At 50.2% G+C, this 26,154-nt stretch overlaps 1 protein-coding gene across 4 annotated transcripts in view; it reads right to left on the bottom strand.

The window, feature by feature from the left end:
• The window catches only part of POLD1 (DNA polymerase delta 1, catalytic subunit), a 115,220-nt gene that overhangs the window by 55,781 nt on the left and 33,285 nt on the right, over window positions 1–26,154 (bottom strand). For all 4 annotated transcript variants that reach the window (XM_033961915.1, XM_033961913.1, XM_033961916.1 and 1 more), the window contains 6 exons: window positions 25,314–25,424; window positions 23,288–23,479; window positions 22,147–22,235; window positions 6,410–6,526; window positions 6,122–6,235; window positions 5,594–5,741 (listed from right to left, as the gene is read on the bottom strand). In XM_033961915.1, coding sequence (XP_033817806.1) covers window positions 5,594–5,741; window positions 6,122–6,235; window positions 6,410–6,526; window positions 22,147–22,235; window positions 23,288–23,479; window positions 25,314–25,424 — 771 coding nt within the window. The remainder of the gene's footprint in view (window positions 1–5,593; window positions 5,742–6,121; window positions 6,236–6,409; window positions 6,527–22,146; window positions 22,236–23,287; window positions 23,480–25,313; window positions 25,425–26,154) is intronic.

Below are 26,154 nucleotides of genomic sequence, written 5' to 3'. Positions count from 1 at the left end.
GGCATTGGAAATACACCAGGAAGAGAATCTAGTCCATTTTTGGGAATAGATTTGTCGAGTAGCAGGCTTCCTGGAAGCCTCCAAGATCTCCCTCACTGCTTGAGAAAACTGGTGAGGAGTTATGTTGAAAGGAACCAAGCTGTCAGGTGGAGGGACTGCAGGTTGGGATGAAGTAGTGAACCTTGATGTTGAGTAAGTAGTGAAGGAAACACTGGAAGAAGTACTGGCTCCCTGCTGCACAGTTGAAGTAGAAGGGAGTACCAAGGTTGTCTGGGCCACCGAGGAGCAATCAGAATCATGGTGGCGTGGTCCGATTTCAATTTGACCAGGGTCTTCTGAATGAGAGGAAATGGAGGAAATGCGTACAAAAATTGATTCCTCCAATCCAGCAGAAAAGCATCTGCCTCGAGGCGATGAGGAGTGTAGATCCTGGAGCAAAACTGAGGCAGCTTGAAGTTGTGGGGGCAGCAAAGAGGTCTATCTGAGGCGTCCCCCACTGAGCAAAGATCTGATGAAGGGGGTCGGAATGGAGCGTCCACTCGTGAGGCTGCAAGAGACGACTCAAGTTGTCTGCCAAGACGTTGTCCTTCCCCTGAATGTAGACAGCTTTGAGGAAGGAGTTGTGGCGAACAGCCCAATCCCAGACCCGAAGAGCTTCCTGGCAAAGAGGGGCTGAGCCCGTGCCCCCTTGCTTGTTGACATAATACATGGCGACCTGATTGTCTGTGCGAATAAGGACCACCATGTCGTGAAGCAGATGTTGAAAAGCTTGGAGAGCATTGAAGATGGCTCTGAGCTCCAGAAGATTGATTTGATGGAGTCGCTCCGCACTGGTCCAGAACCCCTGAGTGCGAAGACCATCCAGATGAGCCCCCCAGGCATAGTTCGAAGAATCGGTCGTGAGAACTTTCTGGTGGGGAGGAGAGTGAAACAGCAAACCTCTGGATAGATTCGAAGAGGTCATCCACCAGAGAAGAGACTGCCGTAGAGCAGGAGTGACTACAATGTGACGGGATAACGGATCGGACACCTGAGTCCACTGAGATGCCAGGGTCCATTGAGGAATTCTGAGATGTAGTCTGGCAAAAGGCGTCACATGAACTGTAGATGCCATGTGGCCCAAGAGGACCATCATGTGTCTCGCTGAAATGGATTGGCGAGAAGACACCGACTGGCAGAGTAGAAGGAGAGCATCCATGCGTTGAGGAGGAAGGAATGCTCGAAGTTGAATGGTATCCAGGACCGCCCCGATAAAGGGGAGAGACTGGGTGGGCTGAAGATGTGACTTGGGAAAGTTGATCTCGAAGCCCAAGCTTTGCAGGAAACAAATGGTAGTCAAGGTCGCCGAAATGACCTCTGGAGCTGACGGGGCCTTGATGAGCCAGTCGTCGGGTATGGAAACACCTGAAAACCCATGTTCCGAAGTGCAGCGGCCACCACCACCAGACACTTCGTGAAGACTCTGGGAGACGAGGAGAGGCCGAATGGAAGCACTCGATACTGCAGATGTAGATGTCCCACCCGAAATCTGAGGAACTTTCGGGAGGCCGGATGAATGGGGATGTGAGTGTAGGCCTCCTTGAGATCCAGAGAGCATAACCAATCGTTCTGCTCGAGGAGGGGGTAGAGAGAAGCAAGGGTCAGCATACGGAACCGCTCCTTGACCAAAAACTTGTTGAGGACTCGAAGGTCCAAAATGGGACGCAGATCGCCCGTCTTCTTTGGGACGAGAAAGTACCGGGAGTAAAACCCCCGGTTTTGCTGATCTAACGGAACCGGCTCGACAGCCCGAAGCCGAAGCAGAGCCCGAGCCTCCTGAAGGAGAAGAGCGGTCTGCGTCAAGGTTGAAGGATACTCTCTTGGCGGGTGGTCCGGGGGGACCCGTTGGAAATGAAGAGAGTAACCTTCTCTTACGATGGTAAGGACCCAAAGGTCCGTGGTAATGGTCTCCCATCGATGACAAAAATGATGGAGACGACCCCCAATGGGAAAAACCGGGGGAGACAGAACGAGGTCGGTTATGCTCCCTGGAAGAGAGTCAAAAAGGCTGAGTAGCCTTGGGTGCAGCCGGCATCTGAGGCTTCTGCTGAGGCTTCTGGGGGGGCTGTCTCTTCGCAGGTTGTCTCGCTGGAGGAGTTTGGCGAGGAGTATAACGCCGCTGGTAAATCAAAGGCGGCCTAGTAGGTCGAGACTGTTGAGGCTTGGGCTTAGGCCGTAGGATAGACTGGAAGGACTTCTCATGATCCGAAAGCTTCTTAGTAACGGTCTCGATAGACTCATCGAACAGATCCGCCCCCACACAAGGCACATTTGCAAGTCTGTCTTGGAGGTTCGGATCCATATCAATCGTACGAAGCCATGCCAGGCGATGCATGACTACCGAACAGGCAGCAGCACGTGCCAAGAGCTCGAAGGCATCGTAGGAGGATTGCATCAGCTGAAGGCGTAACTGGGAAAGGGTCGCCACCACCTCTTCGAACTCGTATCAAGCCTGAGCATCAATAAAAGGGATAAACTTGCGGAGCACCGGCAAGAAAAACTCCAAATATGAAGAAAAGAAGAAATTGTAATTGAGCACTCGAGACGCCATCATAGAGTTCTGGTAGATACGTCTACCAAACTTATCCATCGTCCTCCCTTCTCGGCCCGGTGGTACTGAGGCATAAACCTGGGAGGGATGAGATCGCTTGAGAGAGGACTCGACCAGGAGGGACTGATGAGAGAGTTGAGCTCCCTCAAACCCTTTGTGGTGGACGATGCGGTATCGAGCATCCAACTTGCTGGGAACTGCAGGGATGGAGTATGGTGTCTCAAAACAGCGCATGAAAGTCTGGTCAAGCAGTTTATGCAGAGGAAGCTGGAGCGACTCCGCCGGAGGGTGAGGCAAGTGAATGGTGTCTAGATACTCCTTGGAATATCGAGAACCAGTGTCCAAAGTTACATCCAAGTCATCCGCCATTTGTCGGAGGAAGGAAGAAAAGGATAGTTGGTCCGCCAGTGCCGGCCGGCGGGACGGACTAGAAGAAGTAGAAGCCTCCGGATCCAGAGAGAACTGGGAGCGGCAAGGAGAATAGGAGGTAGATGGTTCCTCATACTCCGGTCCCTCAGGCGGGGATAAATCCGACGAGGAGTATCCCATACGCTGCATCTTCTTTTGCGGGGACACCTCCGAATGACGCGAGGAGTGCCGAGACGAGTGTCGGGATCGATGCCCCTCCCGGTGTCGGGATGTAGAACGGGAACGCCTATGCATCGCATGGTCCCTCGAAGCCTCCACGGAATGGATGGGACTAGATGCAGTGGATCGTAGAGGTGGCAAGGATGCGGACTCACGCGCTGCCACCCAGGCCTGGTATGGAGTGCGGAAGAACTCTTCCTGCGAGGTATGCCCAGGGCTCCGATTATCAGAGGCTGGTATAGTACTCTGATGGCGAGGAGGCGTGATGGGCTCCAGAGGCGGCATATCACTAAAGGAAGCCCGCCGCGAGGCCCCCGCCGCCCTCCGCCGATCCTCCTCGTCAAGCAGTGAGATCGAACGACGAGGAGGAGGGGGAGGGGGCGGCCCGTCCCCCGGGACCGGGACCGGGAGGTCACCCTGGATGGAGGCGATAAGCCGGGGTCCCATAGTCTGCATAAGCTCGACAAACTGAGCTTCCAGCAGGGATCGCAGCGAAGCCAATATGGAGGGATCCGCACCGAAAGGGGGTCCTCCAGCACGGTCATCGCGCTCCTTTGCGGCCAAGTGCTTCTGCTTGCTAGCCTTAGGCACTTTGATGACCACCGGAGGGACAGTGGAAGGCGGTACCTGAGCCGAGGAGACTTGGACAGGCACCGGTGTCGAACTCGAGGCTGAAGTCGGTGTGAACGATGCCGGCTTCAAAAGGCCAGATGCAGGAGTTGACGATGCAGGTTTCGCATGGACCGGCGAAACATCAGCAGAAGTGGAAGCAGACGGCTCCTTAGCAGTCTCCATCTTAAACATCGACTCCCACAGCAAGCAGCGCCATTTAAATGAGTGCGCAGTAAGCGTGGAACAAGGCCGGCACGATTTCGGTATGTGTTCTGGACCAAGACACTGAAGACAGCGTCGATGCGGGTCCGTCAACGAAATCGCGCGCTGGCACTTGCTGCACTTTTGAAAACCGGTGATTGGCCGGGACATAGGCCGGAAAATCGTCGCCGCAAGGTCGAAGGCGCTGGGCCTAAGCCACGAGGCCGGCCCGGCCAAACCGCCGGAAGAAATAATTTTAACTTTTTTTTTTTAAAAGAAACACGAAGTTAAAGTTAGAAATAAACAAATAACCAAAAAAACGCGGTACAAAGAAGGCAAATTTTACTGAAATTCAGTCAGCGCAGAATGAAGTGAAACTTCTCAGCTCCGCGGAAAGAAAAGAACTGAGGAGACACGCCCGGTACATCGGGCGGGAAGGCACTGGCGCATGCGCGGTGCGGGCATCTCAAAACTTCTGAGTTTCTTCAAGCAAGACATGCTTGCAAGATGTCCGTATCGGGGCTCTGTCGGATGACATCACCCACTAGTGAGAATACCTGCCTGCTTGTCCTGGGATAAAAGCTGTTCTGGAGCAGCAATGACAGCCAGGAAGAATATCTGGAGAACGAACACATTAAGGCACCTTGGCAAAATTTCTGGGGAACCTAAAATTTGGCAATAGCTACTGTGGAGAGAGGAAAGCAGGGTGGAATAAAGTAGACGGCAATAACTAGATGCAGAAATTGCCAAGGGATGAGAGAAGAGCAAGGAGGGAAACAATTACAAAGTATATCTGTTTTCAAGTCTTTCTGTGGCTTGCCCTCTCTCCCTGTTGGTCCGAGCTATCTTCACACTCTGCTTCCCTCTTGGTATTTTTTCTCTGCATTTTGAGAATTTCTCTCTCCACACTCAGGCTTTCCATCCTCCCTGGATCCCTGCCCACTCGCATAAGCACCTCTGTTCTGTGGTTTTCCCCTCCTGTGTGTGCTGATCTGACCTGGGCAGCACCTGGATGAAAGGAAGGTATTGTGTGCAGTGATCTACACTCCTTCCAAGTGGTAAAAGCCTGCAAGGTGCGGGTTTGACTTGGTTCCAGTTCCCTACCTCAGCAGGGGTACGGGGAAAGGCAGCTTCTTTATTCTGGCTTGACAAAGGAACTTGTTTATAGAAAGGAGACAGAAGATGCAGGGACTTTCCATCCAGTTCCTCTTCCAGGTTTTTGGACTGTACTTCCTAAAAGCTGTGTGCATTGAGCCACGGGTCAGAAGCGGGGAGTCTGCCCCCACTGATGCCTTCACATGGCGTTAAGTTATGCTCTGTGTGTATACACCATTTGCAGAGCATGAAAGAAGACTAAAGAGATACTGAGGAGAGAGAGTGGGAGCCGGAAAAAAAGGAGGCAGACACAGCAGGCCTGAAAATGCAGCTCAGCAGCGATTACAATAAACTGAAGTGGCAAAAACGTAAACTCATTCTCTGCAAGACCCAGAGAGGACGCTAGGGGTATGTGGGAGGAATTCTCCTGCAAAACATCTGAGGCACAGATCTCATCGTGTCCCTTGTTGACCCCACTTCCCACACGCTATTTTAGTAAGTGCTCACCTGAGAGATCTCCAGGCAGGGCAGCTTGCCCACCTGCGCCCCCGTGAAACCGTACACAGAGTTTGCGCTGACTTTCAGAGCCAGCTGGCGCCCATCTAACACCTTCTGTTTAAAGGGATCTTGCTCCTTCTTCAGCTCCGCCTTGGCCCTATTGAGAGAGAAAAATCAAACAGAGCAAAGAGCAACTGTGTGGAGGGGATAACACACCTCCCTCAGATCTGCACAGTTGTCAGACCCTGGGTTACAATCTTACCTCTATTAAAGTCACATTCCCCATCCCCACCTCCACAGATACCACAGCTAGATCTCATCTCCACCATTTACACCTGTCCTCCCAGGCTCCCAGTCAGATACCCACCCCTATCAAAGTCATCCCCCCCCTTCCACAGGCACCACTGCTAGCTATCCCACTCCATCATTTACACCGGTTCTGCCTATCAAAGTCACACACCCTCCCACCTCCACAGACATGAACCTTAGATTCCCGCTCTATGTGGAGTCACAGCACCTCTGACTCTATAGTCTCACCTCTTGCGAGCAATGAGCAGATTTTCCAAGATTTCGGGAAGCAGCCCCTTCCTCACTGAGTTCTTAACAAACTGGTCTCCAGTAGGAGTTTTGATGAAGTCGTTGGGGGATAAACTGGAAGGGAAAAGCAAGAAGAGGAGAGCGATAAAGAACAGTAACAGATGAGGAGGAGAGAGGCTAGACACAATCCTCACTCACTCGCACCCATGGAGGGGGAGAGGCTAGACACAGATTTTATTCAATAGCCCAAGCATGAAATGGGGGAGGCCTTTGTCAGTCATCACTTACTCATATTTCTCGACAGAGCCTGTATGCAGAAGGGTGGTGTAACATAGGTTATGGGCCATCATGATGGAGGGATATAGAGAAGAGAAATCCAGTGTAGCGATGGGCACATCATAGTACCTGCCAGAGAGAACATGGGGCATCATGATCACATCAGCTCCATGACAATCATATTCTCTTGATGGCAATTCTGATATTGCACACTGGCCTTACTACTACTAATCACTTATATAGCACTGAAAAACGTACGCAGTGCTGTACATTTTGACATTTATAGATGGTCTCTGCTGGGAAGAGCTTACAATCTAACTTGGACAGACAAGACATGACATATGAGAGGAGTTGGGAGTCAAAAGCACTCTCAAAGAGGTGGGCTTTTAACTGGACCTTGAACACTACCAGAGGCGGAGCCTGATCATTTTCTTTCCTTTAGTCATACCAGACCAGTCCAGAATGAATGAGTTACAGTATGCCTATCTGCCAGCGGATGAAGACAGAGAAAAACCAGTCGGAGCTTTGTCCTTTAAGGATATCGTGCAGCCTGGAAAGATCAGTATTTTGAATATCCAAGCAATGGTGTTTATGACAATTAGAAAAGACTAAAGGCAACATGCCACTGAGGTTAAATTTTTAACATTAGAGAATGAGATCCATACTAGAGAGTTGTGCGGGGACAGAAATCCCACCCGTCCCCGCCAAAGTCCCACCCATCCCCACCCGTCCCCGCGAGGAATCCCACTCGTCCCCGCCCATCCCCGCGAGGAATCCCCTCCGTCCCCTCCCGTCCCTATAAACTACAGAAATAGTTATTTAATTTAATTATGCTACTGAATTAAAGGCTCTGATAGAAACCCATTTACAAATAAGCAAAAAGACTTTATTAATTTGGAAATATTAATTGGGAAAAATACATACTTTGTAAACGGGTTTCTACCAGAGCCTCTAATGTTTATAAATTTTTATCAACACAACTAATATAGCACAGTTACTTACCGTAACAGGTGTTATCCAGGGACAGCAGGCATATATTCTCACATGTGGGTGACGTCATCTACGGAGCCCCGATGCAGACAGCATCTCAAGCAAACTTGATTGAAGATTCAAGCTTGCTATGCTGCATCACGCATGTGTGCCTCCTGCTCCACTAGAGGGCGCATCCCCTCCTCGTGGTCTCCAGTTCACATATCTAGCAAAGAAGCCAACCCCGGGGAGGTGGGCGGGTTGTGAGAATATATACCTGCTGTCCCTGGATAACACCTGTTACGGTAAGTAACTGTGCTTTATCCCAGGACAAGCAGGCATGATATTCTCACATGTGGGTGACCTCCAAGCTAATAACGAAGGGGTGGAGGGAAGTTGGCGAATTTAAGAAAACAGATTACGTAACACTGATTGGCCGAACCGGCCATCGCTCCTGGACAGTGTATCCATGCAGTAGTGAGAGGTGAAAGTATGAACCGAAGACCACGTGGCAGCCTTGCAGATATCCTCAATCGGCGTAGACCTGAGGAAGGCTATCGAGGCTGCCATAGCTCGGACTTTGTGTCCCGTAACACGACCATGCAGCGCGAGACCAGCCTGAGCATAGCAGAAGGAAATACAAGCTGCCAACCAGTTTGACAGGGTGCGCTTGGAAACTGGGTGCCCCAATCTGTTTGGGTCGAAGGACAAAAACAATTGGGGGACTTTCCGATGAGACTGAGTGCGTTGAAGGTAAAAGGCCAACGCCCTTTTGCAATCAAGAGTGTGGAGCGCCACCTCTCCAGGATGAGAGTGGGGCTTGTGAAAAAACACCGGTAGAGTAATGGACTGATTGAGATGAAAATCAGACACCACCTTAGGTAGGAACTTAGGGTGAGTGCGTAGAACCACTTTGTCATGATGGAATACAGTGAAAGGTGGGTCCGCCACCAAGGCCTGCAGCTCACTCACTCTTCGAGCTGACGTGAGGGCGAGTAGGAAGATCACTTTCCAAGTGAGAAATTTAAGATGACACTTATCCATAGGCTCAAATGGAGGTTTCATCAGTTGGGCTAGAACCACATTAAGATCCCAAACCACCGGAGGCGGTTTGAGGGGAGGATGAACATTCAAAAGACCCTTCATGAAACGAGAAACCAAGGGATGGAGTGAAAGGGCCTTCCCTTCCAGGGGTTGATGAAAGGCAGCAATCGCACTAAGGTGCACTCGAATGGAATTGATCTTCAGGCCAGAGTGAGATAAATGAAGCAAATACTCCAGAACCCAAGACACAGGGACCGACACCGGGTCCTGGTGGTGAGTGGAGCACCAGGATGAGAATCTAGTCCACTTCTGAGAATAGCAGAGTCTAGTCGATACTTTCCGGGAAGCTTCCAACACTTCCCTGACTGACTGAGATACGGGGAAGGAAGTCAAGGGGAAAGGAACCAAGCAGTCAGATGAAGAGACTGAAGATTGGGATGTAACAGTGAACCCCGACTCTGAGATAGCAGAGAGGGAAAGACAGGTAGAGGTTCCCTGACACTGAGTTGAAGTAGTAGGGAAAACCAAGGTTGGCGGGGCCATCGAGGAGCGATCAAGATCAGAGTGGCCCGTACCGATTTTAGATGGACCAGCGTCCTCAGAATCAGAGGAAACGGCGGGAACGCATAGAGGAACTTCCCCTCCCAATCTAGGAGGAAGGCATCGGCCTCGAGACGGTCCGGGGAGTATATCCTCGAACAAAAGAGAGGCAGTTTTTGATTGTCGGGGGAGGCGAACAGGTCTATCTGTGGAGTCCCCCACGTGCCGAACACCTGTCGTAGTACCTGAGAATGCAGGGACCACTCGTGCGGCTGGAGGAGGCGGCTGAGCCTGTCCACCACGCAGTTTTGTTCTCCCTGGATGTAAACCGCCCGAAGGGAGATGTTTTGGGAGACCGCCCACTCCCAGAACCGCAAGGCCTCCTGGCAGAGGGACCAGGACCCCGTCCCTCCTTGCTTGTTTACGTAGTACATCGCCACCTGGTTGTCCGTGCGGACGAGAACCACCCGGTCGTGAAGCCGGTGTTGGAAGGCCACCGCGGCGAGGTAAATGGCCCGAAGCTCCAGCACGTTGATGTGGCAGCGACGGTCCTCCATGGATCACAGGCCTTGAGTGCGGAGACCGTCTACGTGAGCCCCCCAAGCGTACTCTGACGAGTCCGTGGTTAGGACCTTGTGGTGTGGAGGGGCGAGAAAGAGCAAACCCTTGGAAAGATTCGAAGAGTCGGCCCACCAACGGAGCGATTTTTGCAAGGAAGGAGTCACTGTCACGAGGCAGTTGATCGGGTCCCGATCCTGACGCCATTGTGAAGCCAAAGTCCACTGTGGTAACCGCATATGAAGGCGGGCAAGCGGGGTAACGTGGACTGTGGAGGCCATGTGGCCGAGGAGCGTCATCATTTGTCGCGTCAAGACCGTGGTCGATCTCGAGACTTGTCGGCTCAGATTTACCAACGCCTCCCGGCGTTGCGGAGGGAGGAAGGAACGAAGACGGACCGTGTCCAGCACGGCCCCGATGAATTGTAAGGACTGAGAGGGGCATAGCTGGGATTTTGGAAAGTTTATCTCGAAGCCCAGACACTGGAGAGAAGTAATAGTCTGTCGGGTCGCTGAGATAACCCCCTCCCTGGTCGGGGCTTTGATCAGCCAATCGTCCAGGTAGGGGAACACTTGCAGGCCCTGGGAGTGAAGGGCAGCCGCGACCACTACGAGGCACTTCGTGAAGACTCGGGGGGATGAGGATAGGCCGAATGGGAGGACCTGGTATTGAAGGTGGAGATCTCCCACCTGAACGTGCAGGAATCTGCGACAAGCAGGGTGCACCGGAACATGAGTGTAGGCCTCCTTCAGATCGAGGGAGCAGAGCCAATCGCCCTCGTTGATCAGGGGGTAAAGAATCGGAAGGGAAAGCATCCGAAACTTTTCCCGCTTCAGAAATTTGTTCAGGCGCCGCAAGTCCAGGATCGGGCGCAGGTCTCCCGTCTTCTTCGGTACCAGGAAGTATCGGGAGTAAAACCATTGGCCCCTTTGGTTTTGGGGGACCGGTTCCACCGCCCGCAGGCGAGGGAGGTCCTGTGCCTCGGAGAGGAGGAGGGACAGCTGCGCTCGATTGGGAGGACACGCACTCGGCGGGCTGTCGGGAGGAACCTCTCGAAAGTTGAGTGAGTATCCCGATGAGATCACGCTAAGGACCCATGAGTCCGACATTATGGCTTCCCAGCGAGGGTAGTAGGCTCGTAGGCGGCCCCAGATGGGAAGGAGGCCAGGTGGAGGTGCGGAGGGGGCCCGCCCCCATCCGCTCATCCCGTCAAAAGGACGGAGACGGCTTCGCAGGCGCAGTGGGCTGTGATTTTGGTGGAGCCCTAGAGTGAGCCTGAGGGCGTCGCGGCGGCGGTCTAGAAAAGGCCGAGGTAGATTTCTGGGAGCAGCAGCGAGGCAATCCCAGGAAAGGACGAGAGGCCTGTGGTTTAGGTTTTTGTCGTACAAGAGACGTGAAGGAACGTTCGTGCTCTGACAATCGTTTTGTAGCTGCCTCGATGGTGTCGTCGAACAGTTCTTTCCCGACGCAAGGGAGGTTCGCTAACCGATCTTGCAGATTAGGGTCCATGTCGACGAGCCGTAGCCACGCCAGCCGGCGCATGGCCACCGTGAAGGCTGCGACCCTGGAGGATAGTTCAAAGCCATCGTAAGTGGCATGGAACAAGTGTAGCCGGAGGCTGGAAAAATCCTCGAGAAGGAGGCCAAACGCTGCTTGACGAGGGGCAGGTAGATCCCCCGAGAAAGAGGTCAGTAGTCCAATGAGGTGTTTCAGGTAAGATGAAAAAGTGAAGGTGTAGTTCAGGACCCTAGATGCCATCATAGAGTTCTGATACAAACGGCGTCCGAATTTGTCTAGTGTCCGGCCTTCGCATCCAGGAGGGACCGCCGCGGACACCCTAGAGGGGTGAGCTTTCTACAGAGAAGACTCCACCAGTAAGGATTGGTGGGACAGCTGTGGCTGCTCAAACCCCGGGCAAGGTACTGTTCGGTACTTAGACTCCACAGCTGTCCCACCAAGGAATACCTGGCGGAGCTGGATATGCCTTCCCCGCCTCGAGAGTCCCTCCGGCTGCCGTTGAACCCGGTACTCCGGCACACCCTTATCTCGAGGTTCCTGATAAGGGTGTGCCGGAGTACCGGGTTCAACGGCAGCCGGAGGGACTCTCGAGGCGGGGAAGGCATATCCAGCTCCGCCAGGTATTCCTTGGAGTACCTCGAGTCAGATTGTAAGTCCAAGTCAAGGGCACCTCCCATGTCCTGGACGAACTTCGTGAAGGAAGGTCGGTGGGATCCCGTGGCCCCTTGCGGTCCCTCGAATAGCGAGGTTCTCGTTCGGACCCTCAATCTGACACTGGGGATGCGCTAAGGAAGCGCTCTTTTGAGGACCTGCGTCGCCTCGAGGAGCCCCTCGGGGACGACGCCGGGGTTCGGGGTACCGATCGATGTCGGATCGAGGACCCCTCCCCGGACTCCCTCGGCGAAAGCCTGTTGCCTCGGACCGGAGCCCCGGACCGAGAGGGAGTCAGTAAGAGCTGTGGGTTAGTGAGAGACAGCTCGGTAACTCGTAGCGGTCCCCCCCGATCGAGTCGAGGGGGAGTGGCCTCGGGCCGGAGGGGAACTCCGGGCCTTTTTTGAGAGGGGCTTCGATCTTCGTTTCGCCCCGCGGAGCTCCGTCGGGGATGAGCGCCTCGAGTGCCTCGGAGAGGAGTCCGAGGAAGATGAAAGGCGGCGAAAACAGCATGCTTTTCCCCGAGGGGTCTCGACACGTCGCTCAGGCTGGTCCGGCGCACGCGAGGCCGAGGTCGAGGCCGGTTGAAGGTGAGCCATGGCAGCGGATAGCTCCGTTGTGATCATTGCTCGGAGCAGCTCCTGGAATACCGGCACGGACAGCATCGATGGCATGTCCGAGGCCGCGGTGCACTCCACCGGGGTCGATCTCGATTCAGAGCATTCCCGAGTGGTGGAGGCACGTCCCGAGGTCTTCGGGGGTTTTGCCGGGGCTGTGGGTAGGGAACTCCCCCCTTGTCCCGCTATTGTCCCCGAGGTTGGCTTCTTCGGAGGTATGGAACCTGAGGAGGGAAGAAGGGACTTACCCGGAGCCGAAGACTTCTGGGAGCTCGGGGTCTTCGACGTCGAGTCCCGAGGCGGGGCCGAGGTCCCCGAGGCCAAGATCGAGGCCGGGGCCGATCTCGAGGCCGAGGTCGAGGGTTGATCGGCGGCAAATAGTTCAGCCATGCGGGCCCGGCGGCGGCGGCGGAGCGCCCGGTATTGGAAGGTTGCGCACCGGGGGCAAGTTTCTGTTGGATGGTCGGCCCCCAGGCAGAGGATGCACCAGCGATGCGGGTCTGTGAGTGATAGAAGACGCTTGCACCCGGTGCACTTTTTAAAGCCCGAAACGGGCCGGGACATAGGAATTTCAGGCAGCTGCAGCCAATCAGGCCGCGCAGCCGCGACGACCCGGGAGCCCCCGGATCGTGAGGAAAGGGCGCGTTAAGCGCGATGAGCAGGAAAAAGAAAGATTAATACGCACAGCGACTTTGAACAAGGAAAAAAAATAAAAAATCGCGGTGTAAGAAGGCACTTGAGGCAGAGCTAAGAAAAAACGTGTCTTCTTAGCACTGCGGAAAAAAACAAACTGGAGACCACGAGGAGGGGATGCGCCCTCTAGTGGAGCAGGAGGCACACATGCGTGATGCATTTGCTCTGTTACTGTGCCTCTCCCTTTCTCCCCCCTTCCAAATTGGTCTGGCACCCATCTTCTTCCCTCCGCTTCCCCCATAGTCTGGCATCTCTGTCTTCTTCCCTGCCAGCGTCTTCTCCCCACTCTCTCTTCCCCATTTCCTTTCAGCGTCCTTCTCCCCCCCCATCTTCCCCATGTCCTGTCGGCGTCCTTCTCCCCCCTCTGTCTTCCCCATGTACTTTCAGTGTCCTTCTCCCCCCTGTCTTCCCCATGTGCTTTCAGTGTCCTTCTCCCCCGTCTTCCCCATGTCCTTTCAACGTCCTTCTCCCCCCGTCTTCCCCATGTCCTTTCAGTGTCCTCCTCCCCCTCCGTCTTCCCCATTTCCTTTCAGCATCCTTCTCCCCCCCGTCTTCCCCATGTCCTTTCAGCGTCCTTCTCCACCCCTTTGTCTTCCCCATGTGCTTTCAGCGTCCTTCTCCCCCCTGTCTTCCCCATGTCCTTTCAGCGTCCTTCACCCCCCCATCTTCCCCATGTCCTTTCAGCGTCCTTCTTCACCCCTTTGTCTTCCCCAGTGCTCTCAGCGTCCTTCTCCCCCCTCAGTTTTACCAATTTCCCTTAAGCGTCTTTTCCTCTCCACGCCACCTTTCCTCCCTTTCTCTCTCCCTGCCCCTTACCTTTGTGGCGCTTCCCCGCCTGATTGACAACAGAACAGGCCCGATCCGACAAACCTCCCTGCCCTGTAGCCGCGAATCTAAATTACCTTCTTAAAGCAGCTGGAGTATTGAAGCTGCTGTAAGAAAGTAATTTAGATTCGCAGTAGAGAATGACACGGGGAGCGATCCCCGCAGGGAGCTGCGGCGTGGCTGCGGTTTGGCTGCGGGTTATGGAGACTCCAAAGCCAAATCACCGCAGTCACGGGGACAAAAGTTTTCACCGCCCGCAAAAACGGTGAAAAGATTTGTCCCCGCAGGCCAATGTACCCCCTTCTAGGAACCGCTATTTACCTGTGTTTCACCGTGTTCGTGACCGGGTGTTTGATGTCTCCGCCATGTTGTCTGTCTCCTCCAACTCTCGATCCAACTTGCATTTGTCAGATCAACCCTTCCTGCCAATAGAACCCGCCCCCCCCCACCCGACGATCGCCGGCAGGAAGGTGCTCAGCCCTTCATGCCGACAGAACCAGCCCTCCCCAACGATCGCGGCAGGAGGGTGCCCAACCCCTCCTGCCGGACCCTCCCCCAACAAACCCCGCCATCCCGAAACACCACCCTTAGTCTTACTTTCCAAGTTGGACCGGACAGTTCCTCGCTTGTCTGGCCAGCAGGCCTGCCTCCGTCCAAATGAGGCGGGCCCGCCCCTCCCCTCCCCTGCCTAACCCACAGGATCCTAGGGCCTGATTGGCCCAAGCACCTAAGGCCCCTCCTATAGCGGGAGTGGCTTTAGGTGCCTAGACCAATCAGGCCCTAGGATCCTGTGGGTTGGGCAGGGTAGGGGCGGGCCCGCCTCATTTGGACAGAGGCAAGCCTGCTGGCCATATGTGTGAGGAGCCGTCCGGTCCAACTTGGAAAGTAAGACTAAGGGGGTTCCGGGGTGGGAGGGTTCGTTGGGGGGGGTCCAGCAGGAGGGGTTGGGTACCCTCCTGCCGGCGATCTTAGGGGAGGCCATTGGGAGGACCGGCAGGAGGGGTTGGGTACCCTTCTGCTGCGATTGTCGGGAGGGCCGTTGGGGGGGGGTCTACAGGAATACACAGTCTAGTACCCGAACTCGCAATCTGGGCAACTGCAACTGGGCAACCTGATCCCGAAATCTGAGCAACTGCCTGCTGCCGTCGCATATGCTGGGACTCCTGCCTTCGTGTATCTGCCGGATACGCGAAGGCAGAAGTCCCGGCATACGCGACGGCAGCAGGCAGTTGCAAATCAGCTGACGCTGGCGCAATCTTGCACACTGGGAAAGAAGAGAATCTCCGGCGTCAGCTGAGTAGCAACCCCCCATCGTATGGGACACCTGCCTTCGCATATCTGCCGGATACACGAAGACAGGAGTCCCAGCAAAAGATGCAGCTGCAGGAAGTTGCTAGTCAGCTGACGCTGATGCCGGAGCTTCTCTTCCTGCCCAGTGTACACCAGGTACTGCTGGACAAGGGGAGGAGGGGAAGAAGGAAGGGAGAAAGGATACTGTTGGACAGGAGGGAAGGGGTACTGCTGGACAATGGGAACAGGGAAGGGAGAAGGGGTACTGCTGGACAAGGGGGAAGTAAAAGGAAGGGAGAAGAGTACTGCTGAACCTGGCAGAAAAGGAGGGAAAGGAAAGGTGCTACACACTGGAGGGGAAGGTGAGATGGTGCATGGGGAGAGAGCATGTTGGGTTGTGGGGTGCGAAGGAGGGATACCACTGAGGGAAGAGGCAAGGACAGAGAGAGAAAGTGTGCAGGAGGCAGAAAGTGTTGGACTCATGGAGAGGGCAAGATGGATGGGGAGGACAGAAAGGAGGGAAGGAGAAATGTTACACTGGGGAAGGGGGAGAGCGCAGAGAGTGAAAAGTTGGACTCATGGAGGGAGAGAGAGAGATGCTTGGTTGAGGGAAGGAGGATCAGAGGAGAAGCATACAGGAGGGGTTGGTTGCCCTCCTGCCGTGATCGCTGGGGGGAGGGGAGACTTGCAGCCGTAGCCGCGGTCACTATGCTAATCACGGCAGGGAGATCTTTGCCGCGATTAGGTACAGCGGCCGCGTCTACTTACCATGTAGGCTAACATTGTAAGCATTAAAAGTACATGTTGTGTTTGTTTTTGTATAGTTATTAACTAATATTTAACTAAGTTTTAAAGTATGTTTCCTTTATACGTAAATAAAGAAAAGTATATAAAATCGTACCCGTTTGAGGCTTTTATGTATGCAGCGGTGACGGTGACGGGGCGGTGAATGGGGTTGCAGTGGCGGTGACGGGGCGGTGAATGGGGTGGCAGTGGCGGTGACGGGGCGGTGAAGGGAATGGCGGTGACGGGGCGGTGCAGAGGATGGTGAGACGGGGACGGGGCGGTGACGGGGACCAATTTTTTCACCGTGTCATTCTCTAATTCGCAGCTACAGGGCAGGGAGGTTTGTCGGACCAGGCCTGTTGTCAGTCAGTCAGAGGAAGCGCCACAAAGGTAAGGGGATCTGGCCGGCTATGCACCCCCCCTAAGGCTGCACCCGGGGCAGACCGCCCTCCCCTGGTACGCCACTGCCGATCGCAGCAAACAGCCGATCGGAACGGAAGTCTTCCCGATGTCAGCGCTGACGTTGGAGGGAAGGAGAGCTTTGCTTAAGCCCTCCCTCCGACATCAGCGCTGACATCGTGGAAGACTTCCGTTCCGATCGGCTGTGTGCTGTGGCAGGGCAGGAAGGGAGAAGACGAGCCTCGCATCCAACCCCGCAAGAACCCCGCGACCCTAGGGGGCATCCCCAGGGATCCCCACGACCCTAGGGGGCGTCCCCACGGGATCCCCGTTAGAGAATGACACGGGGAAAAAATCTGTCCCCGTCACCGCCCCGTCACCGGCCCACCATCCTCTGCACCGCCCCGTCACCGCCGATCCCTTCACTGCCCCGTCACCGTCACCGCCATCCCTTTCACCGCCCCGTCACCGCCACTGCCATCCCATTCACCGCCCCGTCACCGTCCCCGCTGCATCCATATAAGCCTTAGTACTGTAATATTTAGCTTATTCCTTTCTTATAAATCAAAGTTCCTGCTGCTGAACTAGAGAAAGAGATGTTCAGCTGGCAGGGCTTTGTTTATAAATTTTTATCAACACAACTAATATACTATTTTATCCTAAAGCAAAAAATAAATAAATAAATATAATTTTTTTTTCTACCTTTGTTGTCTGGTTTCTGCTTTCCACATCTTCTCATTGAATTCCTTCCATCCACTGTGTGTCTTCTCTCTGCGTCTTCCATTTGCTGTTACTGTGCCTCTCCCTTAACCCCCCCCCCAATTGGTCTAGCACCCATCTTCTTCCCTCCGCTCCCGCATAGTCTGGCATCTGTCTTCTTCCCACTCTGTCTTCCACATTTCCCTTGGGGGTCTGTTCCTCTCCACCCTCCTTCAATGTCTGTTCTATTCCTTTCCACCACCACCCTTCCCTCCCTCCTTTACTATCTGTTCCTTTCTACTACCCTTCAGCTCCTCTCGCGTGGCCTATCTACCTTCCTTCCTCTTATTTTCATGGCACGTTACAATGTAATTTGTGCAAGCCACTTGAGCCTGCAAGCTCGGTCCCTGTCCCATCCCCACAAACCATCTCGCTTCTGTGCTCCTATTTTCTCCATTTCTAATATCTCCCCTATGTATCTGTCATTGCCCCCCCTGTGTCCATATACCATCCCCATGGCATATCCCCTTTATGTCTCTGTCCCTATGCCCCATGCACATAATTTCCCCTCTTTCTGTTACCTTCCTGTGTCCAGATTTCCCCTATCTTCCTCTTCCATACCAGTGTGTCTCTTCTTTTCAACCCATCTAGCTTTTTTCCCTCTTTCTTCCCCCCCCCCTGCTTCTAGCATCTGGCTCACCTGCCAGTCCTTCCCTTTCTTTCTTGCTGTGGGTTTTTCTTTCCGACTTCATCCCCTTGGCCCAGAATCCTTTTTCCTTTCACTCCCTCCTTCCAATTTGAGGCGGGAACACTAGCGATCGCACGGTCCCCGCGGCCACTACCTGCCTGCCCGGTCGATCCTGGTGTTTGGCCGGCTCTCTCCCTTCTCCTCACCTTGGTTTGTGGGTTTTCTTTTTCGGCAACCTGCGCGCTTTCCCAGGGAGCCGCACACGCGCGGCTGCTCAGTGTTCGATCTTCTGCTCTGCTGCAACTTCATGTTTCCGGTTGCGTCAGAGCAGAAGATCGAGGCTGAGCAGCGGCGGGTGTGCGCGGCTCTCTGGTAGCGTGCGGGTCGCCGAGGAGGAGGATCTGCGGACTGGGGTGAGGAGAGGGGAGAGAGCTGGCTGGACACTGGAATCGATTGGGCGGGCGGGTGTGAGCTGCGGGGACCGCGCGATCCTTCATGCCTCACTGCGGGGGACAAGACCATTCACCGCCCCGCGGGCGGTGAATGGCCTTGTCCCCGTCGCCGCAGCAACTGCTAGTTTTCTTCCCCGTTTTCGGCGGGTGACCCGCGGCTAAAATGCGGTGGCCGCGGGTAAACCGCCACCGTGTCATTCTCTAATCCCCGTGACCCGAAGGGGGAACCCGCAGGATTCCCGTCGTCCCCGTTCCCGTGCAGTTCTCTAGTCCATACTCAACTGACACACAGGTATTTCACCAAGTCAGGAGATGTGAGGCATCCATGTGAAAGAAATGATAAGCAGAAGCTATTACCTGTTAAAAGAAAAAAACTTAAGGAAAACCAGAGCGGAAGGGCTTCTGGATTGGTCTGGCATGACTAAAGGAAAGAAAATCATGAAGTAAGAAACATAATTTTCCCTTCCATTACATCTTCACCAGACTAATCAATAACGAACGAGATACAGCAAAGCAGTGTCCAAATTAGGGCAGGACAAAGAGAAAAAAAAAAAAACACCCCAGAAGGAGCAAACTGCAGCATCAAACTGCAGCATCAACGAATGGGAGTTCCAATGGTAATTGTCTAAGAGTAAGTGGAAATGCTGAAGGCATCATCTAGAGCAGTGTCTGTCAAACGGAGCAAATGTTTTTCACGGCACATTATAATTGCCATTATAAAATTGCAAAACCAACAAAAAATTAAATTTGAGAGTTATTTATTTAAAGTTCTTTAAGCTATATATGGGTAATTGTAACAACAGTGAAACTATATGGAATAGATTTGCTAATCAATGTAATTGATGTGCTTGTTTTTTGAGAGCAAATTAACTCAAAATGCAGCTCAATAGTCGATAAGCAAACGCACATTTTATTATCCACCATCTGCAGTCGTTCTCTTTTTTTCCCCAATTTCTGTTAGAGCTGAAAATCCAAGTCCATAAAGATAAGAAGGTCCAAACAATCACAAAGCCTTGATTGCTTTGTTGCTCAAGTTAGGATAACTACTGCTTAAAAAATAAAAATAAAATTACTTGCCGTTAGTTTTCAAGCACCAATCAAGTCAAAGAATGATGATTGCCTAGGTCAGTGTCTCTCAAACTTTTTATTGCTCCGGCACACTAAACGGAACAAATGTTTTTCGCAGCACATTATAATTGAAATTATAAAATTGTAAAACCAACTAAAAAATAAATTTGAGAGTTATTTATTTAAAGTTCTTTAAGCTATGTATGGGTAATTGTAACAACGGTGGAATTAAAGAAGATAGAATAGAACTGCTAATCAATGCGATGGATGTGCTTGTTTCTGAGTGCAAATTAACTCAAAATGCAGCTCAATAGTCAACGAGTAAACACACATTTCATCATCCATTATCTTCAGTCATTCTCTTTTGTTCTATTTAATTTCTGTCAGAGCTGAAAATCCAAGTTCGCAAAGATAAGAAGATTCAAACGGTAACAAAGCCTTGTTACATAAAAAATAAAATTAAATCTAAAGTTATTTGCCATTAGTTTTCAAGGACCAATCACATCAAAGAATGATGCTTGTCTAGGTTGTATCCTTATGCACATAGACACTCATAACAATGACAGACTCTTGCATACGTGACACACATGTCATCTATTCTAATGTATACTTATGAAGGGAATTATTAAAATTAAAGTAAAAATAGTGAAATCTCTTCGGGGCATACCACTGTGTCTTGGCACACAGTTTGAGAGACACTGGTCTAGGTGGTTGTATCCTTGCGCACACAGATGCTCATAACATTGACAAGACTCTTGAAAACACAATGTAGATATCCTCTATTCTAATGTATCCTTATGAAGGGAATTTTTAAAAACAAAGTAAAATTCTGGAATCTCTCATGGCACACCCGGAATCTTATTTCACAGTTTCAGAGACACTGATCTAAAGCAATGAAGATGGCTAATGACTAGAGCAGGAATGAATGTGTTAAACACCCAGGAGGCACAAACCAATGGGTGAAGTGATGAGACACAGGGGAAAGCAGAAAAAGGACACTAGCAAGGCTGTATGTAGCTTGTGGACATGAACTATGAGGAGCAAAGCCTCAGACACCTGCAAAAGAGGAGGTCAGCACAAAATGGAAGACACCAAACAAGTGACCAAAGGAGGCGCACTCATTAAGAAAATCCTCACCCTTGCTTTCAAGGCTCTTCAGTACCTAGCAACTCTTATCGTTCCTTACAGACCATCTCGTTCACTCTGTTCATCCTCGGCTCACCAAATAGCTATTCCACCAATACATATGTCAAAATTAGCATCTGCAAAACATTCTGAATTCTTTGCCTCTGCATTCTTTGCACCCTGTACTCTGGAATGCCTTGCCGCTAGACGCATGCTGAGCTCTCATAGATGAAATTTAGAGCATTGTTGAAGGTCTACTTATTTCAAGTTTAATAGTTTTTTTGATTAATCGCTTAATCATACTTCTAAGCGATGAACAGTTTAAAAATTACATATGAAGGGAGACAATACAATAAAAAAAACAAAATTTAAACAATGACAAGGGATTGAAATTTAACTTAACATACTCATAACATTGGGTAAAGGAGGAGTGAAATACAAATCAATAAAGTAAAGTAGAAACAATAAGGGAAAGATACAGAAGGTAAACAAAATAACAATAAAAAATTATAAGATAAAATTTATTAGGGTTATGGGGTATTAAAATTAGTTTTCAAAGGCATCCTTAAAAAGAAATGTTTTTAAATTACTTTAAAATTTTCCAAGTTCCTGTTCTTCCCTTAAAAGCATTGGAAGGGCATTCCAAGTCTGTGGTGCGGTAACCGAAAAAATAAATTGCCGTCTTGTATTAATAACCTTTAGCGAAGGAATAATCAATAAATTCTGTTCATTGGATTTCAAAACTCTATTTGGAGAGTATGGAATTAATAATTTGTATATAAATGCTGGAGTTTTATTACAAAGAGATTTGAAAGTCAGTATACAAAGCTTATATGTAATTCGATGGACAACTGGAAGCCAGTGTGCATTTTTAAGAAGCGGTGTTACGTGGTCAAACTTTCTGGATTTAGTTATAAGCTTAATGGAAGCATTTTGAATAATTTGAAGATGCTTTATTTCGTTCAACGCAAATATTTCGTTCAGCAAATATTTTCGAGATAATCCTAAGCCGGTCCACAAGAAGCATATCAGTCATGGTATCTGAAATGTAATTGATGGTTTTGTTTCTCTCTCTCTCTCTCCTTTCCTATAATTTTAATTGTAGCTCCTTTTCCTTTCTAGAATCCGTTGTGCACCACTTGCCCTGAAAATGGCAAAAACAAATCAAATCAAGATAAAAAATGCCTATTTATCATCACATCATACCTTAAATCTTAGGCTATGTTTCAATAACAGTCGGCTTCTGTTTCATGATAGTAGGCTGAGTACGTTTCCTCCACTTATCTCACGCTCTCCAAGTGGCAAGTTATCACTCCCAGCTATTAGCGATGTGGGGAGATTGCTTTCTGAAATTTCATTGTGCAGTAAAGCTTATTAGTAGGACGGGCAGCCTGAATAGGCTGTCATTTTCTATGATTCAGTGTTTATAAGCACTGTCTGTAGCAAAGCCTGTTTTATCTTTCTCTCTGTGATAAATTCCCTAACCCCTATTTGTCCCGTTTATCTGTTTTGATTAGACTGCAAGCTCTATCGAGCAAGGATCGTCTCTCACGTGTTTAATGCACAGCGCTGCGTAGGTCTGGCAATGCTATAGAAATGATAAGTAGTAGGAGCAAACCAAATTTCCAAGACATTTCACATCCACCCGCATCCAACCTTTTTGCACTTTGCACCCAAAATTGGTTGGCTCTTGCCACGTGCCAGTTTTCTGATCTGAGACCTCTCCCTGTTCCCCCCAACCCTCCCCTCCCCTGTCTCCCCCACTGCTGCTGTGACATGAAAACCTCCCTCACCTAAACCCTAAAGACACACAGCAACAGCCCTTACCCTTTCAGGGGTTCAATGACAGTGGCACCGGTGTAATCCTCTCCTCCATCTGACTTCACTACTGGCATGACCAGATCCTGCTTCATGGCCTACAAAAACACAAGAAAAGATGACGACCCAAATTTCTATAGAAGAGAAAAGGACAGTCCAAACAAACAAGACTGTGGAAATCCAATGTTCTTGACGCTGCTTTTAGTCAACAAATCCTTTTAAAATACAAGATCCACATTTGTGGTAGAGAGACCCAACATGGGCTGTATTTCGGCAAAACACGCCTTCCTCAGGGATCCAAGGCGACAATAACATTATCTTTTCAAATGTGGAATAACCTCAAAGGCTAGACTCTCCTTCTCTCTCTAGGAATATAACTGAGTGACCCCTTCCTTAGACCTCTCTTTCTCTCTGTAGACATGTTAGAGGGTGACACCCGCTCTCAGGCTCCTCCCTCTGCAGACATGTAACAAGGCAACTCCCCATAAAGCATCCCTTTATCTGTGGAGATGTTATGGGGGACTCTAATATAGACAAAGAAAACAGAAAAAGCAACCAGATGGTACTCAATATCTTTATTCTATAAAGACTAAACACGTTTTGGCCCGAAGGCCTGCCTCAGGAGTTTTAATGTTTTGAAGGGTTAATCTCCACATCATGAACAAATTTTTTTAGTGATCATTTTGATTGATGTGTTCGGTGAATGACTCTATCATTATAATTTTACCAGTCTTTAAGCCCGTTACATTAACGGGTGCTAGAATAGATGTGTGTGTCTGTCTTTCTTTCTCTCTCCTTGGTCGGCTGTCCACCACTACCCCTTGCCTGCTCCCCCTGTCCAGCAGTAGCCCTTCTCCCTTCCTTTTACCTCCCCCGTGTACAGCAGCACCCTTTCCCTGCTCCCCCTGTCCAGCAGCACCTCTTCCCTGCTCCCCCTGTCCAGCAGTAGCCCTTCTCCCTTCCTTTAATCTCCCCTGTGTCCATCATATCTCCCCTTTCCTTTACAGTATACATATGGAGATCTTTAAGTCTGTCTCCTCAAGCCTTTTTCTTTCTTTCTGTAGAAATGTTATGAGGGGCTCTAATTCTAAGGAAGGGCTTCCTTCCCCAGTAAAGGTTTTTAACGGGTATCCATCCAATGCTCACTTACCTGTCTCAGAAGCTGCGACACCACCTTGATCTGCTGGCCCCGCGCAAGCAAATAGCTGAGGGGAACGCCAGTCACACGAGCCATCTCCATATAGTTAATGACACACATGAGTTTCTCCAGCAGGCGTAGGGGGAGGTAGGCATCTTTTAAGCAGTACACAGCCAATCGACGCCGTGTCTGTTCATTACCGTTCTATAACCCAATAAAGGAAGTCAGTCAATTTCATCTTTCCAAAACATTCCAGCTACACACAACTCATTCCTATCTACCCTCCCTATTCCATCTCACGTTCCTGCAACTATTCCGCTTCCCCATCCTCTATCAAACCCCTGTAGATGCTCCCTCTCTCCCTATCCTATCTCAAACATCCACACCTGTTCTACTCTCCCAAGTCCTCACCAAATCTACCTCCCTCATTCCGTCTCTTACTTCTTTTTTTTTAATATTTAAATTTTTATTGAAAGTTTTATAATCAGAAATATACATTCACAGCAAGATAACAAATACAACCGATGCACATCAATCAACTAGTACAATATTAGAAAAAACATATCATCAGTGCAATTTTCACCCACAAGCCACCCCTCCCAACCCTCCACCCCACAGAAGTAATGTCCAAAAACATATGACCACCGGACCCACCCTTCCCACCAACCCACTAGACCCTTTAAAGAGAATCCAGAAGGGCTCCTACTTTGAGCCAAGTAGAAATATGGGGGTACATACGTGAGACGACGTTTAGCCACTGCCATCTCCATCCTCCCCAGGGAAAACAGGCGGGTAAAGCCAATCCGCATGAGATGGGGCCACCTTATTTTTCCAACGATTAGCTATTAAACATTTTGCTGCTGCCATCCCCAAACGAAGCAGCTTATTTTGCCATGTATGTTCCTGAATATTGGCCGAGCCTAGCAAGCAATTCTGAGTGTCGCCCCCACAGGGATCCCAATAAGATCTGTCAGGGTTTGTACCACTGCATTCCAAAAAGGGCGTATGAGTAAACAATCCCACCAAATATGTAGAAAAGACCCCACAGTCGTTCTACATCTCCAACATTGATCAGACACCCCAGGAAACATTCTATGAAGCCGCTCTGGTGTATAATACTACTGGGTCAGAACTTTATAAGCATTCTCCCTAATAGGTATAGTTGCAAAGTGTGGGGGGAGGGATTTCTGATTTGATATTAAATGTTTAGAGTAATAGGAAAAATTATATAATATATTATATGATATATGTAAATACATATGAATTAGTAGGGTTGGGAGGGAGGGTTTAAATATTATAATTTAAGTTTAAACTGATAGATAATCAAGTGATATTGTATAAGTTCAAATGTTATTTTTTTGATACACTTGTTGTAAGATGTAAAATGAATAAAGAATTTTTTATTTTTTTTTATTTTTTAAAAAAAGCATTCTCCTGGACCAAGGCACAGGCGGAAGCCTTATGGACCTCCTCACATATAACTCCCCAGGCTTTAACCATAAGTATCACCCCCAGATCCCTCTCCCAATGCTTCTGAAAGGAAAACTGAGCTGGAGAGTGACCCCTCTAATACTGATACACCACTGAAAGCGGTCTAGGAACCCTCTGGAGGAGTAACCACAGATTCTCTAGATGTTCCTTCTCCATTGGAGGCTGAGAGCCCTAACCCTGAGCTTGAATAAAGTGTCAGACCTAAAATAGGCTAAATAGTCTCCATCAGGCAAGTCAAATTTCCGCTGGAGCATCCGTCTCTTACTTCTGCACTATCCCACCTTACTGACAATCCACCCCATCCATCTTCAGCCTTCCATCTCTTCCACTCTTGTCACATACTCCCAACACCAATCCTACCCTGTGCCCCCTTCTTATCTCCATAGGACTCTCATCTTCTCTGGTATCTTATCTTACCAACTCCCAAGGGTTACCCCTTCACCACCTGAGCTTATCCTGCTTGAGAATTTACTCCTTAACATTACCATCGTTTCTTACTTATCCTCTGCTGTGTTTACACATCTGTTCCCAGCACACCAGAACGTACCTGCAAGTCAGTGATGATGGAATGCTGTACATCCTCCTTCTGCTCCTGCAGGAAGTGATAACTCACCGCATTCAGAGTATACGAACGCAACTTATAGTCCCGCAACAGTACCTGAGCAACACAAGAAAAGAAATGACGGGTGGGTGACCGCAAGACGAGGATGGAGGCAATAGCCTTAGAGGAGGGGGAAGAGAAAAGGGTAAAAGAAACAGAGACAGATGGAGAGAAAAAGATTTGTTTCTCTCCACAAACAGCATGAAATTGCTGACTGCCACATCACCACTCCCATCTGGCTCAAGGAAAGCCTTTGAGAAACTTCCTGAGCACAAGTAAGGACTTCTGTATTCACTACATTTCTCCCTTCTTCTCAACGCGGATGAGAGCTGGAAGGTGTCCTCATTTAGGAAAAGTTTTGGAGAAAACCGTGTTATCCCAGTTAGTCAAATTTGTTGACCAAAGGGAATGTTTAAATCATCACCAGTTTGGATTTTGACATGCCCATAGTGTAAAACTGTTAATGTCCTTTGTGGATACTTTGAGGCAAGGCATGGATGAAAAAGTAGCTTTCTGCATGGTTTTGAGTCACATATCTGATGCAATTTGATTCCATCGATCTTGTTTAAATCTTTATTGATTTTCCAAAGTTAACAAAAATGCAGTACAGTATCTACACAAACAACATTAATCATATATGCATTTATAATCAATCAAAATCCCCACAACAACCCCCCCCCCACCTAACCAATACCTCTCAAGAAAATAAAACCATGACAGAAATATCCCTCTCCCACCCTCCTGCCTCCTGGATGTGTGTGCAATATAGCAACAGGATCAAAGGAAA

This window comes from Geotrypetes seraphini, chromosome 10 (assembly GCF_902459505.1).
Source record: "Geotrypetes seraphini chromosome 10, aGeoSer1.1, whole genome shotgun sequence".
In the NCBI taxonomy this organism is placed as follows: Eukaryota; Metazoa; Chordata; class Amphibia; order Gymnophiona; family Dermophiidae; genus Geotrypetes; species Geotrypetes seraphini.
The sequence above is the reverse complement of the archived record's forward strand: the minus strand, read 5'-3'. Positions and strand labels throughout refer to the sequence as shown.